Here is a 17625-nt window from a genome sequence, read left to right as displayed (position 1 = left end):
TGGAAGGTGAGAGGCGGAGCTGCTGGCGGCTGGGAAGGGACCAAAGGAATAAGTAATTGGAAATTCTGTAACCGAGAACCCTGTGCCTAACCCTTTGGCTCTTTCCCCCCTAACCCCCTGCGGAGAGTCGAAGGGCCGAGAGATGGTGCAGGGAAGAGTCACGTTTCTGAGAGGGAAGTGAAATAAAGAGGGCGGCACCCGGGGGGACCTGTGCGTCATTGAGGGACCGCGGAGCGGCCAGTGCGGAGGCGTGGGGCAAGGAGCCGGAGGGGCAGCTGAGCGCCCGAGCCGCTGCCCGGTCCGCTGCCCCGCAACCTACAACCTTGTAGGGCGCAAGATGTGGCAGGCGATCCCGCCCCGACCCCGCGCGCCCTGCCGCTGGGCGCGGGTCCTGCTGGCCCTGCTGGCCCTGGGCGGCGCGGGGCTGTGCCACGCGAGCTCGCAGCCTGGGTACCACGCGCGGCCCAGCGCCAGGAGCAAGTAAGTGCGCGCCCCTTCTGCTCGCCTCCAACCCAAGTCCGGAGTCCCTGCCGGTCCCTTCCGAATCCGCTTGCAGGCTCTGGAGTTGCCCTGCCAATGGCGACGGCCAGCAGCAGAGAGATCTTTATGGGTTTTGGGGCGTCACCATCCCGGGATGACCATGTGCTCCCCACCAGATACCTCGAGCATCCTAAAGCGGACCAGGGGAGTGGGGTAGTGTCCTGCTGAACCCCAACACTTCCTGGAGTGCGCGGGGGTGTGGGGGCTCTTCTTTGATACTCCAAAGACTTAAGAGGCACCCTGGGGTGGCGGCTTTGGCACGCTCCAGACTTCGGAGCGGGTGACCCTTAACTTGCTGGGTCAGCCCTTCTGTCCATCTGTCCATCCGTTAGTCTCTCCGTCCGTCGGCCCCCGCCCCCCACCAATGCTTCATTGTTCTCCAAAGTTTACCCAGCCCTCTCTCAACCCCAGGAACTGGTGCGCCTACATCGTGACTAAGAACGTGAGCTGCACAGTGCAGGAAGGAAGCGAGAGTTTTATTCAAGCTCAGTACAACTGTCCCTGGAACCAGATGCCCTGTCCGTCTGCTCTGGTGTAAGTCTTGGAGTTCGCGGGTCGAAAGGGTGGGTGAGCTGGGGCGCTGGGCTCCGGCCCTTGTGGAAATTTCTTCCAGACCCTCTATAAATCCTTATAAAGTCTGAGGGCTGCGCCAGCTAACAACCACGCTAGGCTATTTAAGAATGTGCTGTTCTGTGGGAGCCTTAAGGATGCGCAAAATTTGGGAGTTTGTGATTCTTCAGGCCACAGAGGAGTTTGAACAAAGCCCCTACCCCATCTCTCTCTCTCTCTCTCTCTCTCTCTCTCTCTCTCTCTCTCTCTCAATTTTATTACTAACATAAGGCAGCTGAATGTAATTAGATCCATATTGTATGTTCTGGGGCGCACGAAGGATTCTAAAATGTTTTAGGTGAAGGATTAGCTGAGAGGTTTGACTGGTTGGTGTTCTGATGTAGGTGAGTTTTAGCCCAGCTATCCTCTTCAGCATCATAGTTTTTTAAACTAAACCCCAGCTTGCTTTAGAACACCCCTTTCTTCTCCAGTTAGATTTGTGGGTTCACTAGGTAGAGATCTCAGAATAGAATGATCTTGAAGATGAGCAGAAAAGTTAACCATCTCTTTGCCTCTAAAACAAAACAAAACAGAAACAGAGGGAAAATGATTCGGTAGCCTACAGATTCTGCAAACACATCTGTAAGCATCAATTGTGATCAGAAAGGTCTTTCAGTTTTTGTGAAAGTCGGATCTCAGGAGATGGCTGATGTGAATAAAGGGCTGTTGGGGACACGTGATGGCAGGGATTGTTTCCAGGAAGAATAAACTGTTTGTCTTAGGGCATATTGTCAGTGCTGCACAGAATGGTCAGTGGCGGGCAGCTCTGACAATCGGGCTGAGCTTGTATTCCAGCGAGCTGCTTCAGGGGGCAGGGACAGACGAGACTGAAGACACGTAGGGAGGAGGTGGTCACTGGGTTCCACCCAGGCTACTCTGGGGAGCCGCAGGGATTGAGAGTTCCTGGGAGGCAAAAAGAAAGTTGTACAAACTTGAGGAAACACAGGGCGGTCTCTACTTCCTAACACGTGGAGGAAAGGCTGATTTAGAGTCCCTGGTCATCACAAAGACTCAGAGCAACCTTAAATTAGCCTGTATTTAGATTTACACCTCACAGCTCATGGTCCGCTGTTGGTGACAAGAGAACCAAGTCAGGTTTTTACACTGTGACCAAAACACAAACTGAATATTCAACACAATTTCGAAGAATTTTTGCTTGAAATTTAGAATTCAATTGTCAGCCAAGGCAATTTCATTCATTTTATACAAGAACTGTATTTTGTGTTTTCCTATAATGTTAAGGACAATTCAGAGATAAACAAATTTTTCATTAAAAGTAAAACTTAAATGGGGGGGGGGGATTGGATGAGGTGGGACTATGGCTCAGTGGGTTGCTATGCAAGCTTGAGGACCTGAGCTTGAATCCCCAGCACCCACATAAAAAGCTGAAGACGGTGACTGCCAGATAATCCCAGTGCTGTGGAGGGGTAGGGACAGTAGGATGGCTGTTTCCTGCTTGTCACCAGCCTAGCTCAGCGAGAAACCTTGTCTCAAGAGTAAGATGACAGTGGTAGTTGATTCTGACATCTCTGCCTCCATAAACACCTGCGTCTGCACACATGTGTACACACACTGAACACACCTGCACACACCTACATACACACACACGGCACACACCTGCACACACCGGCACACACACTCAACACACCTACACACACTGAACACACCTGCACACCACACTGCACACATGTGTACACACACTGAACACACCTGCACACACCTACACACACTGCACACATGTGTGCACACACTGAACACACTGCATGCAATGCACACACCTATACACACTGCACACACCTGCACACACACTCAACATACCTGCACACACTGGACACATGCGCGCACGTACTGAACACACTGAAACACACTGAACATACCTACACATACAGTGAACACACTTGTATACATTGGAACATACACACACGATAACATGGCCTGCACACACACATAAATACATACATAGAAATTTGCATTTCTGGAGGTAATTTTTTTTGGAGACAGAGTTTAACTATGTAACCTTGGCTGGCCTCAAACTCAGATCTGGAAGAGATCTGCTTCCAGAGGTGCTGAGATTAAAGCCATGTACCACCATACTTGGTGGTAAATGTGGTTTTGTTTGTTTTTTAATTTGGCTTTTTGAAGCAAGGTTTGTTATGTTGCTATGTAGAAACTCCCTGTATTCACCATGCTGGCCTTGAACTCGAGGTAATTGTGCCTTGGCTTTTAGAGTGCTGGAGTTATAGACATGAGACACCACTTCCAGCTTTTCTTTGGTACTTGCTTGGCATGTGCAAGTCCTTGGGCTCATTGCCAGCACTACACACACCAGCCATGATGGCACACACCTCTGCACCTCAGATATGGGACTCTTACAGTGTGGAAAGGCTCCTTCTTGGTCCTAGGTTGACTTTGGGAACACATTTTGGAAGACACGAGAATCTGAGTGACAAGGAATTCTTCCTGTGAAGTCCCTGGAACTAAGGTTGACTTGCACGTTCTGTATTTTCTATTTTTATAGCAACCCCCAAGAGCCATTAGAAAGTAGCAGAACCTACATCTAAGTCCAGGTCTTTTCTTTCTCAGTCTCAGTGTAGATGGAAGTTTCAATCCTGCCTGGTCTCACAGCAGTTCAGTCCCAAAGAAACACATAGAGGCTTATACTAATTATAAACTGTTGGGCATGTTAGCTCAGGCTTATTATTAACTAGCTCTTATAACTTAAATTAATCCATAATTCTTATCTGTGTTTAGCCATGTGGCTTGGTACCTTTTCTCAGTAAGGCTTTTTCATCTTACTTCCTCTGTATTTGGTGGCCCTGCCTGTATGTCCTGCCTGGCTACTGGCCAATCAGCATTTTTTAATACATTTTTCTTGATATTTATTGAGCTCTACATTTTTCTCTGTTCCCCTCCTTGACTCTTCCCTTCCCCCTTCAACTCTCCCCCAAGATCCCCATGCTCCCAATTTACTCAGGAGATCTTGTCTTTTTATACTTTCTACTTCCCATGTAGATTAGATCTATGCAAGTCTCTCTTAGTGTCTGCATTGTTGTCTAAACTCTTTGGGATTGTGGTTTGTAGGCTGGCTTTCTTTGCTTTATGTTTAAAAGCCACTTATGAGTGAGTACATGTGATAACTGTCTTTTTGTGTCTGGGTTACCTCACTCAAAATGATATTTTCTAGCTCCATCCATTTTCCTGCAAAATTCAAGATGTCATTATTTTTTCTGCTGTGTAGTACTCCATTGTGTAAATGTACCACATTTTCCTTATCCATTCTTTGGTTGAGGGGCATTTAGGTAGTTTCCAGGCTCTGGCTATGACAAACAAAGCTGCTGTGAACATAGTTGAGCATGTCCTTGTGGTACAATTGAACATCCTTTGGATATATACCCAAGAGTAGTATTACTGGGTCTTGAGGAAGGTTGTTTCCTAATTTTCTGATAAATCGCCACACTGACATCCAAAGGAGTTGTACCAGCTTGCATTCCCACCAGCAATGCAGGAGTGTTTCCTTTTCCCCACAACCTCTCCAGCATAAGTTGTCATCAGTGTTTTTGATCTTAGCCATTCTTACAGGTGTAAGATGAAATCTCAGAGTTGTTTTGATTTGCATTTCTCTGATGACTAAAGATGTTGAACATTTCCTTAAGTGTCTTTCAGCCATTTTAGATTCCTTTGTTGAGAGTTCTCTGTTTAGGTTTGTACTCCATTTTTTTATTGGATTATGTGATCTTTTGGTGTCCAATTTCTTGAGTTCTTTAATTAAACCAATATGAGTGACAAATCTTTACAGTGTACAGAGCATTCTCCCACAGTACCTCAGCCTCCTCCTCCTGCCTCAACTTCATAATCCCTGCTGTCTAGCCCCAACTCACCACATTTGTATGCATGTGCAGACCCCTGGACGTATGGTCAAGTTCTTGCTCTCAGCTGTAGTTTGGACCTTCAAACTTTGACTTTTGAGAAAGTACATAGCCCTGCTGGCCTTTCTGTTGGTGTTGCAAGCCTGACTTGAACCTACTGTTGAGTCCCATCTGTTCTGGGGGAAGATTGTGACAGATGACATGATTCTGCACTCAGAGACTAGAGTCTGGGTCTCACAGCAGGGAAGGCACATACAAATGCTAGAGCCAAGCCAGGCATGATGGTGCATTTGGAGGGCGGAGGCAGAAGGTTCAGAAGTTCAAGATCATCCCTGGGAGTTTGAGGCCAGCTTGAAAAATATAAAAACCATCTGAAGAGATGACCTCAAGCAGTGAAGAGTACATAGCATTATTGTAGGGGACCCCAGTTCAGTGAAGGGTACATAGTGCCGTTGTAGGGGACCCCAGTTCAGTGAAGGGTACATAGCACTATTGTAGGGCACCCCAGTTCAGTGAAGGGTACATAGCGCTGTTGTAGGGCACCCCAGTTCAGTGAAGGGTACATAGCACTATTGTAGGGCACCCCAGTTCAGTGAAGGGTACATAGCGCTGTTGTAGGGCACCCCAGTTCAGTGAAGGGTACATAGCACTATTGTAGGGCACCCCAGTTCAATGAAGGGTACATAGCACTATTGTAGGGCACCCCAGTTCAGTGAAGGGTACATAGCACTATTGTAGGGCACCCCAGTTCAGTGAAGGGTACATAGCGCTGTTGCAGGGCACTTCAGTTCAGTGAGGGGTACATAGCGCTGTTGTAGGGGACCCCAGTTCAGTGAAGGGTATATAGCGCTGTTGTAGGGGACCCCAGTTCAGTGAAGGGTACAGCACTGTTGTAGGGCACCCCAGTTCAGGTCTCAGTCCCTGTGCTGGGCTCACAAGCATCTCAAATGTTTGCCCTAGGGCTCGGCGCTCTCTTCTGACCTCCAAGCACAAGGGCACTCCAGTGCAGTACCTCCGCACAACACACATGCATACATAGACTTCAAACAACAAACGCCAACCAAAGAAACAAAACAAAAGCATTATTAACCTCCAAATACTGCAGCTTCATCGCTGAGATTTCTGGTCTCCATGCTGCCCGCTCCATAAGACCTCAGTCTGCGGGACAGATTAGGATCAAGGCTGACAAGCAGGCAGGAAGGAGCATGGGTCTCAGGCAGTGGTTCTCAGCCTTCCAAATGCTTCAACCCTTTAATATAGCTCCTTATGTTGTGCTGACCCCAGCCACAAATTTATTTTTATTGATCTTTCACAACTGTGATTTTGCTACTGTTATGAACCATAATGTAAGTATCTGCATTTTCCAGTGTCTAGACAATCCCTGAGCAGGCTGAGAACTACCAGTCTGAGGACTCTGATTGCAGAGCACAGCCTGGGTCAGTGTTCCTCTGCCCAGCTTCTGCCAGTCTGGCGTCAAGGGAGAATGTCGTTCGACACCGCTCTTCCAGAAGATCCTCTGTGGATCTTCTGACCTCCCATTCTGCCATCCAGTATGGCCACTGATGTCTCACAGTAAGAGACACTAAGGAAGATCCTGGTCTAGCCCTGGCTAGAGTGGGGGTTTCTCAGGGACTGTAGTTAGCTGCCTAACTCACTGTCTATTATGGAGGGACCCAGTTGCTTGAGGCCTGTGCTGTCAGACTCCCCGAGGGCAGCAGTACTTGCTTCCCCAGGGGCTTACACCTCCAATTTGGGAAGCAGTTTCTGCCTTTATGTAACACAGCAGCCTTGCAGTGCCATAGGGGACTGAGGATTTCCAGCTACCTGGCTTGGGTTGCTCCAGCGAGGTTCAAAGAACCAGGAGAGAATCACTGAGGGTAAGGTCCTGGGTCACAGGCCTTTCTCTTAAGGAAACGATTGTGGTCACCTGTATTCTCTGCTGCTGGCTTCTGCTTCCTGCAGTGCATAGGAAGCAAATCAAAGATCTGAGAGAATTCCTACCTTGGCCAGTTTCTCCTTCCTTCCTTCTTTAGTGTATGTATTTATGTGGGGGGTGTGTATGTGTGTGTGTGGGGGGGGTGGTGGCTGTGTGCCATAGCGCTGTGTCAGCATCAGAGACAACTTGGAGGAAGTGGTTCTCTCCTTTCAACCTGCATGTGGGTACTGAGGGTTAAGCTCAGGTCATCAGGGTTGGTGGCAAGTTCCATTACCTTTCTGAGCCATCTTAGCCAGTCCTAAAGCATTTCTCCGAGAACCCATTCATGGATGCTCATGACAGCTGAGGGGTTCTGCCGCTCTGAATTTTTAAAGATTTATTCTTTTATGTGTGGGGGAGCGTTTTTGCCTGCAAATGTATATGCGCACCCCCCTCGTGCCTGGTGTCTATAGACCCAAAAGAGGGAACTTGAGTGATGGATAGTCAGGAGCTGAACCTGGGTTCTTTGTAAGAGCAGCTTGTGCTGTTAACCACTGAGCCGTCTGCCTGACCCTTGGTTCATGTTTTGTTGCCGCTGCTTTGTTTCCTAGCCTGGTCTTCTATTTGAGGTCCTCCTCCCTTGGTCTCCTGAGTGCTGGGGTGACAGACATTGGCCCCGGTGTCTGGGGTGCTGTAGCTGCTCTATCTCGCCACCCATTCCGTGAGGCCACAGTCCAGAGTGCTGCCAAGAGAAGGATAGAAACAGTCTTTGTTCTTATGAGAATGGGATGAGGGTGGTGTGGGGCGTGCGGCTGCTGTGCAGAACTCTGTGAGAAGGGCTGGCCTGGGAATTAGGACCCAGACAGGCTGCAGAAAAGGGTCCTTGCTCAACACTTTCAGCTCCTGAACTTCTGGCTGTACCACTCCCTGTCTGCCTGACGTTACCAGCCTTCTTTCTGACTTTTCTGTATTTCTCCTTCTGTAGCAATACTTGTCCAGTTTAGTGTTCTCTCTCTCTCTCTTTCTTTCTCACTCCTCTCTGTAAGGATTGGTCCCAGGGCCTTTCTCGGGTTAGGCCAGTATTCTACCACTGACTACCTCCCCTGGTCAGCCCTATTAAGAAGACAAACCCCAGTCGGGTGGTGGTGCATACCTTTAATCCCAGCACTTGGGAAGCAGAGACAGGAGGACCTCTGTGAATTTGAGGCCAGCCTGGTTTACAGAGCGAGTTCCAGGACAGGCTCCAAACCCTGTCTTAAAAAATTGGAAAGAGAAAAATAAAATAAAATAAAATACAATAGAAGATAAGCCCCAAGAGGGGCCTGAGTGGGGTACACTCAGAGTCTGTAGCTGCTGGGAAAATGTACACCAGCAGGTGTTGGTTCTGGGTCAAGTGCCAAGACCACTCTAACTTCAGATTCCAAAGGGAACAGATGGTCATCCAGTTGGAGAGAAAGTTGTCTATTAAGGGCCAGTCCTCGCCAGGAAAAATAGTTGGTTTTTTATTTCCCTTCCTAAGTACAGAATGCTTAAGGCTAAAACAAAACCCCAGGGGCTGACATCTCCAGTCAGCTTCTCTCCCGGCATCTCCAGGAACCGAATTCCGTCCAAGACTTTCGCCTTCTAAACAAACACACATACACTTCATACACAGCTGGCTGGTTGGAGCCTTACTCCTTAGCGCTGAAGGGACATCAAACCACCTGCTGAAGGCTGAGGTGGTATCAGGGGACACCTGCCAGGGCGGCAGAGAGACCAAGCGTTTAAACCTGAAAGTCACGTAGCTACTATAGAGTCTTTTGGGCGGGGGGATTCTCATCCTCTAGCCCTTTGGGGCTGTACCTTCCTATAGAACTCAAAATTGTCTTCCATGCCTCTTGTTTGTTTTCCATTCTAGGTTGCTGTGTTTGGGAAGCTCTTTCCAGAATATTCCCCTAGTTACTATTTCATTTTTGTTACTAGTTCAGCTAGGAGAGGGGGTAGGACGGACACGGGGCTCAGAAAAATAACTTCACCGTGTACGGGCCTGAATTCAATTCCCAGCACCACAGCAAAACAAGACCCCACACTTTTGTGTTTTCCTTCCTAACTTTTTAATCTTGGAGATCATGAATACAATTTAAATAGAAGCCATGGTCTTAAAAAAACAAAAAGAAAAAGAAAAAAAATCCCAGTTGCTTCTTGTTAATATGTGGTTTCTTACCATTAATTTGTCTTTCTCTGTCGATCTTTCCCACCTGCGTAGCTTGTGGCACTTGAGTTGAAATACTGAGGTAGTCAGGAAAGGGGAGCTGGGTGTGGGTGGCCTGGCTTGTAGGGAGCAGTGAACTGATAGGTCACCCAGATCAAGCTCCCTTTGGTGACTTCAGTCCAAGCGTGTGGGACAGCAACATGTATGGGGCTGAGAAGATAGAAGGCTTGGCAGTTGGCCTGGGCTCTCAAATACCACCCTCCCCACCATGCTGTGAGACATGCGTCAGTTCACCAGCAGCTAAGGCACAATTTTTTCAGGGGTAAAAGGCAGGGGGTTGTGGGGAGGAGGCCGACATGAGGGTAGCCGGGCTGGCTAAGAGGACTTTGAAAGCCCCCTGCTCCAAGAATGTGAGGTGCACCCGGCAGATCACCTGGCGAACACGGATTGGCTCCGTGTGCCCCAGTGCTGCCGCCTCGGGAGTGGTGCTGTCTTTGAAGGCCTGAGAGCTGAAGGTCACGCTGAGGTGTTGGAGGAAAGATTGGAGTACTAAAGATAGAGAAATAACCCAGTGACCTGAGATAATGAGAAAATGGCGTGGTTGCTGAGTGCAAACAATTTAGGTGCAGAGTACACCGGCCACGCCCTCCTCCCAGAAGGAGTTTTAACCCTTAGGCTGACAAACTGCCAGTATGCAGACTGCTTCCAGTCTGTCGGTGTCCTGACTGAGGGCTGCTAGCCTGACTTTGTTTTTTTCAACGTCCCAGAATTAACTGCTTTCGATCCTTTCAAGAAGCGGTTTCCTGGAATTAACGTTAATAGCGAACAGCTGATCAGATGGTGTCATTTCAATGACGTCAGGCTGGGGTGGCACTCACCTTTAACCCCAGCACTCAGGAGGCAGAGGCAGGCGGATTTCTGAGTTTGAGGTCAGCCTGGTCTACAGAGTGAGTTCCAGGACAGCCAGGGCTACACAGAGAAACCCTGGCTTGACTCCCACCCCCACCCCCCGGAAAAAAAAGAGTAATTATTATAAGGACGGGTTGTGCTGGGAGGAACCAGGGAGCCATGGGAGTTTTCGATGTGACAGCAGTTCACATTGCAGGGAAATGGCCAGACTATTCAATTAAACTTGCCACTACCGTTTGTCCCTTTCTTATTTAAAGAAGCAATAGGTGCTGGGGTGAGTGGAAGCGGGAGGGTTCAGCTGAACCCCTACTCCTGGTTCAAAAATGCCGTGGAAGGCAAACCCTTTGGGGTGTGTCACTTAGAAGGACCCAGCTGTTATTTTTTCCCCACCTCAGAATACTAAAAGACGAGGGAGTCCGCCTTAAACCTCGCTTTGGCCAGTCAGCCCTTCAGGACAGTGTCTTTCATTATGCCTTTGCAGAAGAGGAAACGAGTTTGGGCAAACCCTTCTCGAGCTGGTCATTTCCATGAAAGGGATCTTCGTGACTTCTCTGTTTCCTAATTTCCTATCTCTGGACTTTGTGGGCTTAACTTTTTATCCCTTTGTAGCGATTAGCTCAGCATGGTCCCTTACAAAAGGCGTGCCTTTAATTCCCAGCACTCAGGAGGCTGGGGCAGGTGGATCTCTATGAGTTTGAGGCCAATTTGCTGTACATAGCCAGGCAAGACTGTATAGAGAGACTGTGGCTCAAAAAATAAAAGATGCTAAGAGTTCCTTCAAGCCGGAAGTTGTTTCACTGTGCGCGCCAGACAGGGATAATGAGATAAAGGCATATAAATGCCTCCTGAACCTCAGCTGAGGGAAACGCTGCTTGTTTTTCTGCAAACGGAGGCTTTTCCATGTAACTGGGCAAAGAAGGTTGGGAGCCTTGATGCTGATTGCGACAGAGCTCAGGGCGGGGGTGGTTACGAAATCCAGCCCTTCGTTGGAGGCTTGTCTCCTCTAAAGCCTTTCCCTGGCTCCAGACAGAGGCTCGCTCTCTCTCATGCTCTTCCTCCTTTTTTTTTTCCTGGTGATGGAACTGGAGGCCTCACATCTGCTAAGTGCAGGTCTCCATCCGGTCCTTTCACAAGCTGTTTGGCTGAAGGACTTTGGCAGGGCGGCAGCAGCATCCTTCCTTAATATTCCGAACAGTCCAGCCCACCAGGGTGGTGGTGCCCAGGCCTGGCTTGCCTTCAGGTGTCTCCAGCCTTGGAGGGATGTCCTGAAGCAGCACGCAGGGGTCAGGACAGGCCACGTTCTCCGTCCCATCACAAGGCATTGCGACACCGCCTGGCCTTGCAACAGAGGCGATATCATCACATTGCATCACTGCAGAAAGCAAGTTCAAGACACACCCCAGAGCTCCCCCTCACTTTGGTACAGGAGGAAGCGCAGAACGGCATTTGTTGCTTATTCTCTGAACAAACTCCCCCCATCAAAATCATTACTGGAGGCCTGGAGGGATGGCTCAGCTGTTAAAGGCTAGGCTCACAACCAAAATCATTACTGGAAAGTCACTAATCCTGACAGGCACTCAAATTTTCCTTTTTATTATGTTTTGGGGTGTGTGTGCCACAGCATTCTTGTGGAGGAAGACAGCTTGTAGGAATCTGTTCTTTCCTTCCACCATGTGGTCCTGGGGATGGAACTCATCAGTCTTGGTAGCAGGAGTATTACCAACTGGGCATCTCATCAGCCAATTTTCTGCTTTTTTTTTTTTTGGCTTGTTCAAGACAGGGTTTCTCTGTGTAGTCCTGGCTCTCTCTGCAGACCAGGCTGGCTTTTCAAACTCTGCCTCCTATGCGCTGGGATTAAAGGTGTATGTGTGTGCCATCACCTCCCTGCCCTTAGTTACTTTTCTATTGCTATGATAAAACACCTTTACCACCAAGGCAGTTTATAAAAGAAAGCTTTTAATTGGCTCAGAGTTTCAGAGGGTTAGAGTACCTGGTGACAAAGAGTCAAAGCCACACGGCAAGCTTTGAGCTCACATCAGCTGTGAGTGGTGCCAGTCCTTTGAAACCTCACTTCTGCCTGCCTCTGCCTCTGCAGTGCTGGGATTAAAGGGGTGCCACCCACCGGCTCATGTTCTCGTGTGTGTGTGTGTGTGTGTGTGTGTGTGTGCGTGTGTGTGTGTGTGTGTGTGTGTGTGTGTGTGTGTGTGAGACAGGATTGTGTAGACTGGGTTGGCCTTGAGCTAACAGTTCTCCTAAGTCAGCGCCCCAGGTGCTGGGATTTCAGCTATGCATCTCCAGGCTCGTGTCAGTGATCACTCTTTTGCAAAGCACAGTTTAATGAACCTATGAGAAATCTCATGTAGAAACTAAAGCCAGCATCACTGGGTCACTTTCAGAGTTTGTTATATTTTCTTTTCTGGTTTGAGGACTTGAACGCAGGATCTTGTACATGCTAGACATGAGCTTTGCCACGGGGCTATACCCTCCTTTGTATTTTCAAAAGCTAATATCTTTCTTTATATATAGATATGGATATGATATATCTATCTATATAATTATATTTATCTATGTACATAGACAAATATAATATATCTTTATATACAGAGAGACATAATATGTAGATATCGATATAATTTTTGACATCCTGGCACTTTGAAGGTAGTTATTTAAAGTCCTATCTTGACTGTCAGAGATAAGATGTAACCTTGACTAAAGCAGAAATTGGTATCAAGATTGTGGGGTGTTGTTGTGACAGGCCTGATCATGTTTTGGGGAGGATTGTGGAAGGACATTGGAACTAGGGACTAGAAAAGTCACTGAGTGTTGGTCCATTCCGTGGGAATTTGGAAGGTCAGATGAGGGCAATGCTGATGATGGAGGCCAGACTCGTGAGCACTTAGAGGGAAATTTAAGTTCATACCCCGGGGGCATTTGCTATTTCAAATTAAGACCACACAGTGCTTGGTCAGCTGCAGCTGAAGAGTCCACTGTGATTAACAAGAGACCAGAGTAACGAAGTGAAACCTTTGCTTTGCTTGGGTAGTCCATGCTGGGCAGCTGGAGCTGAGGAGTCAGAGATAATTAAGGAGAGACCAGCATCACTGAGGTAAAATCTCTGGAAAGTGTTCCCTCAGAGTCAGCACTACGTGCCAGAGGCGGCCAAGGTCCCACCGAGTGCCGGCGGGTGAACTTGGTAGTGCAAGCATCACCCAGGTGGTACTGATGTTGAAGTCTTGAAGGGGTCATGGAGAGCAGCGGAGGCTTGGCACTGTGTGACAAGGTTGTCCCTGAGGAGAGCCCAGGAAAGGCTATTAGTGAAAGTGCAGCCTAGCTGCAGGAAGAGACCCCGACATTATGGATGGATACCAAGAACAGCAGTGGTAACAAAGCAGAGACTGCCAGAACCCAGAAGACAGGCGGTGTGTGCTGAAGGGGGTAGATCGTGAGTGGATCCGGACACTGGACGCTGAGTTATTTACACTGTTGGAGTTTGGTTTTACTTTGCTCAGATGGTGACTGTGCCCTGGTTCTTCCCTCTTGAAGTAAGAAAAGGCTGAACTTATTTTTTTCTATTTATTTATTTATTTATTTATTGTTTTTCCAGACAGGGTTTCTCTGTAGCTTTAGAGCCTTCCCTGGAACTAGCTCTTGTAGACCAGGCTGGCCTCAAACTCACAGAGATCCACCTGCCTCTGCCTCCTGAGTGCTGGAATTAAAGGCATGCATCACTACTGCCTGGCTGAAAATTTGGAGTTTTTTAAGATTTTTTTTTTTTCTCGAGACAGGGTCTTTGACTGTCCCTTGAGCTTGCTGTGTAGACCAGACTGATCTCAGAAAGAGTTTGGATTTTAAAAGAGACTAGATAATTTAAAGAGGCTGAAATTTTTTTTTTCTTGTTTTTTTTTCGAGACAGGGTTTCTCTGTGGCTTTGGTGCCTGTCCTGGAACTAGCTCTTGTAGACCAGGCTGGTCTCGAACTCACAGAGATCCGCCTGCCTCTGCCTCCCAAGTGCTGGGATTAAAGGCGTGCGCCACCACCGCCTGGCTGAGGCTGAAATTTTTTGATTCTTCTCTCATATATTACATACCAACCTCAGTTTCCCCTCCTTCCACTCTTCCCAGCCCCTCCCCTACACTTCCCCTCTCCCCCAGATCCACTTCTCCGGTTCCCTTCAGAAAAAAGCAGTAGGAGGAAAAGGGTTCCAAGCACAGGCAAAAGAGTCAGAGACTCCCCCCCCCCACTCCCACTGCTGGGAGTCCCACAAGAACACCAAGGTACACGCCTGCAGAGGACCTAGGTAAGACCCATGCAGGTCCCCAAATGGCACTTCGAGAGACTGAATTTTTAAAGTGTTTAAATTTATGAAGCCTGCGGTTCCTTTTAACTTTGAAAAATGTTTTTTTTTTTTTTGTGGTGATGTTGATATTAATATATGATTTTGGGATGAGCAAGAAAGGGAAAGTTCTGGCTTTTTAGTGATCTGTGTGTGTCAAGTTGGCAAGAGGTGAGTTGTCCTGGCTAGCTTTGTGTCAACTTGGTACAAGTGAAAGTCGTCGGAGAGGAGGTCGGCTCAACTGAGAAGATGCCTCCATAAGACCAGGCTGCACACAAGCCTGTAGGGCTTTTAGTGTTTCAGTGACTGATATGGGAGGGGCTGGCCCATCGTGGGAGAGTCCACCTCTGGGCTGGTGTCCATTGCTTCCCAAACACCAAACCTTTCATTGATTCTTCCTCCCACTCTCGCGGACAAATCTTCAACAGAAGCTGCCAATACCTGCTTTCTTTTAGTTATTATAGCTCAGTTTGGGACCTTCTATAGTTTTCCATACATAGTATCATATGGAATATGATACTTATTTGATCCGACTTTTTAAATTGAGCATAATTCATTTGAGCTTTGTCTGTGCTGTACTCTGAACCAGTCTTTGAAGTCTTTCATCGCTAGCCGTCTTTCCACGGTAAAGACCCTGCCCTTTGTATACACTCTGGCTGCAGGTTTCCCGGGCGCTACAGAGCAGTGGATCCATTACGTTGATCATGAGGTTACTTCTCGTTTTCTGAAGAACAGCTGAGGCGCTAAGCACATAACATATGCAGACCATGAGATAGAACCATGGTGGAGTTTAAAAAACACACACCATGGGCTGGAGAGATGGCTCAGAGGTTAAGAGCACTGGCTGTTCTTCCAGAGGTCCTGAATTCAATTCCCAGCAACCACATGGTGGCTCACAACCATCTATGAGACCTAGTGCCCTCTTCTGGTGGGCAGGCATACATGCAGACAGAACATTGTATACATAATAAATAAATAAAATAGTACAAACTTTAAAAAAAACACACACACACATCACATTCGTGGTCTTAAAAATATGAAATTAGCCAGACAGGGCACGCCTTCATCCCAGCACTCTGGAGGCACAGGCAGGTGGATTTCTGTGAGTTCAAGGCCATTCTGGTCTATAGAGCAAATTCCAGGACAGTCAAAATCTCAAAAATAAAGTCAAGGGGAGATGCAAGAGGATGTTTGAGATATTCAGGAAAGGAGAAGCCATGTCCGGGCAGGTACATCTGAGAAGTTGTTTGGAAACCCTGGCATCTTGGCAGGTATTTGAAGGAAGGTTCTAGCAGGATATGTGCAGATGGGAGAGAAGGGCAGTGACATCACAGAGAAGACATGAGCCATGAACCGGCAGTGGGGAGTGGGAAGCAGTGACGGACGGAGCTGTTCTAGGTCCTCCCTCCTCGGCCTGCTGAAGGCTGCATCTTCTCCTTGTGGCTCTTAACACATCACCTCCCTAAGGACATGTTAACCCTGTGTTTTAACACCACCCCCCCTTCTGATGAATATGAGCCATTGCCCTAGTGACCTCACGTTAATTTGGTGACTTGAGTTGTTATGGGTCCTCTACCAAGTAAGGTCACTTTCTGAGATACTGGACTCAAATATCTATGGGGGTGGGGCACAATTTAAGTCCATACCAGCATGGTGGTGAGTTTGGGCTTTGTTGCCCAAGTGACGGGAAGTTGCCAGAGCCATGCTTCCAAATGTTCATTCAGGCAACATATATAAGATGAATTTGCCTTGGGGAGTGTGGGCAGGGGTGAGAGACACAGGGAGATGGGCAGGGGATTGGCCCAGGACTCCCAGGTAATGGGAGAACTGACCAAGTTAGAATGTGCTGGGCATGACAGGACACACCTGCAATCCTAGTGCTTGGGAAACAGAGACAGGGACCAATACATATTTGACGGCGTTTTTTAAACTGCGTAGTGAGTTCTAGGCCAGCCAGTGCCATGTAGTGAGTTCCACTTCCTCTGCTCCTCAGGAAATGAATGAATCAGAATGCAGATGGGGAGCCCAGGGCTGGGGTCAAGCTGTTCTGAATGTTTATTGGCTCACTGATCAGCTCTTAGCTGGGGTCTTGAGAGAAAGGACTATATGTTGCAAGGTAAGGGAAGTGGTTTCTGGATTGTGTGGTGTTTATGGAATGACTGTTTTTAAAATTGTGTATGTGTGTTGGCAGGAGCTAACTTTGAAGTCCAGGCTGACCCCCTATCTGTCTCTCACGTACCAGGACCATAGCTGTGTACTGTAGCCACACTGGGCTTCCTACTTCGCTTTCAGCCGCATAGCATTGCGACGTCCCTGCTTGCCACCTGCTAGCTGGGGTTAACCCCATCATGTGGCCGATTGAACCCATTATTATGGAAGAAACCTGTATTTTTAATTTTAGAGCAAATCTCTTTATTTATACACCAAATCGGCTGTATAGAAATTTCATTTGTGTGAAGCTCTCAGAGCTGTTACCTAACACTTTCGTATTTGGAAGACAGAAGAGGGGTAATGTGTGTTCGTGGCAGGGGGATAGAGAAGTGTCCTGATTGCTCTGATGCAGCAACCTTTGGTGACATTGGAACAGGAAGAACGTCTGATGTTTTAGGTGGCAGATTTTGTGTGTTTCTTGTGTATAGGGTTTCCAGATGGATAAAATTTTGCATATTGGATCCTGGTGGCTCAAAGAAAGACATGGAGTAGGCCTGGGTACCCTGGTGCCTACTTTCTGGTATGGAGGCAGAATGTGTATTTTCCTTCTCTTGTTAAGACTTGTATCAAGCGAGTTTGGCTTTTAATTCTCAGATATAGAGACTTGTAGGCAGACAAGTTTTTCTTTCCCACCCACCAGTTCCCAAATAACCAACAGAAGTTTCCATATTAATTATAAATGCTTGGGTGATAGCTCAGGCTTGTTACTAGCTAACTCATATTTTCAACAAACCCATATTTTTATCTACACTCTACCATGTGGCTCATGGCTTATTACCTCATTTCGTACACATCCTCCTTCTGTGTCTGTCTGGTGATTCCCAAGACTCCACCCTTCTTCCTAGCATCCTCCTAGTTTGGCTCTCCTGCCTAAACTTATCCAGCTATTGTCCAGTCAGCTTCTTTATTAAACCAACCACAGCGACGTATATTCACACAGTGTAAAGGACTGTTCCACAGAGACTGTTAATTTGAACAACTGTCCATGGCTTGTTGGATCTCTGAGTTCTACGGTAGGTCTCAGACCCATACTAAGTAGCTCTAGAAATAG

The 17625-nt window shown here is 47.8% G+C and overlaps 1 protein-coding gene across 1 annotated transcript in view; it reads left to right on the top strand.

Moving 5' to 3' along the window:
* Positions 1 to 337: 337 nt before the first annotated feature.
* LOC121434759 (EMILIN-2) overlaps positions 338 to 17625 on the top strand; it is a 55649-nt gene continuing 38361 nt past the window's right edge. The window contains exons 1-2 of the mRNA XM_041633715.1: positions 338 to 480; positions 952 to 1074. Coding sequence (XP_041489649.1) covers positions 338 to 480; positions 952 to 1074 — 266 coding nt within the window. The remainder of the gene's footprint in view (positions 481 to 951; positions 1075 to 17625) is intronic.

This window comes from Microtus oregoni, unplaced genomic scaffold, assembly GCF_018167655.1.
Source record: "Microtus oregoni isolate MIOR12 unplaced genomic scaffold, Mior012 000044F_ref0000062, whole genome shotgun sequence".
Lineage (NCBI taxonomy): Eukaryota > Metazoa > Chordata > Mammalia > Rodentia > Cricetidae > Microtus > Microtus oregoni.
Note: the sequence above shows the minus strand (reverse complement) of the source record. Positions and strands in the feature narration are given on the sequence as shown.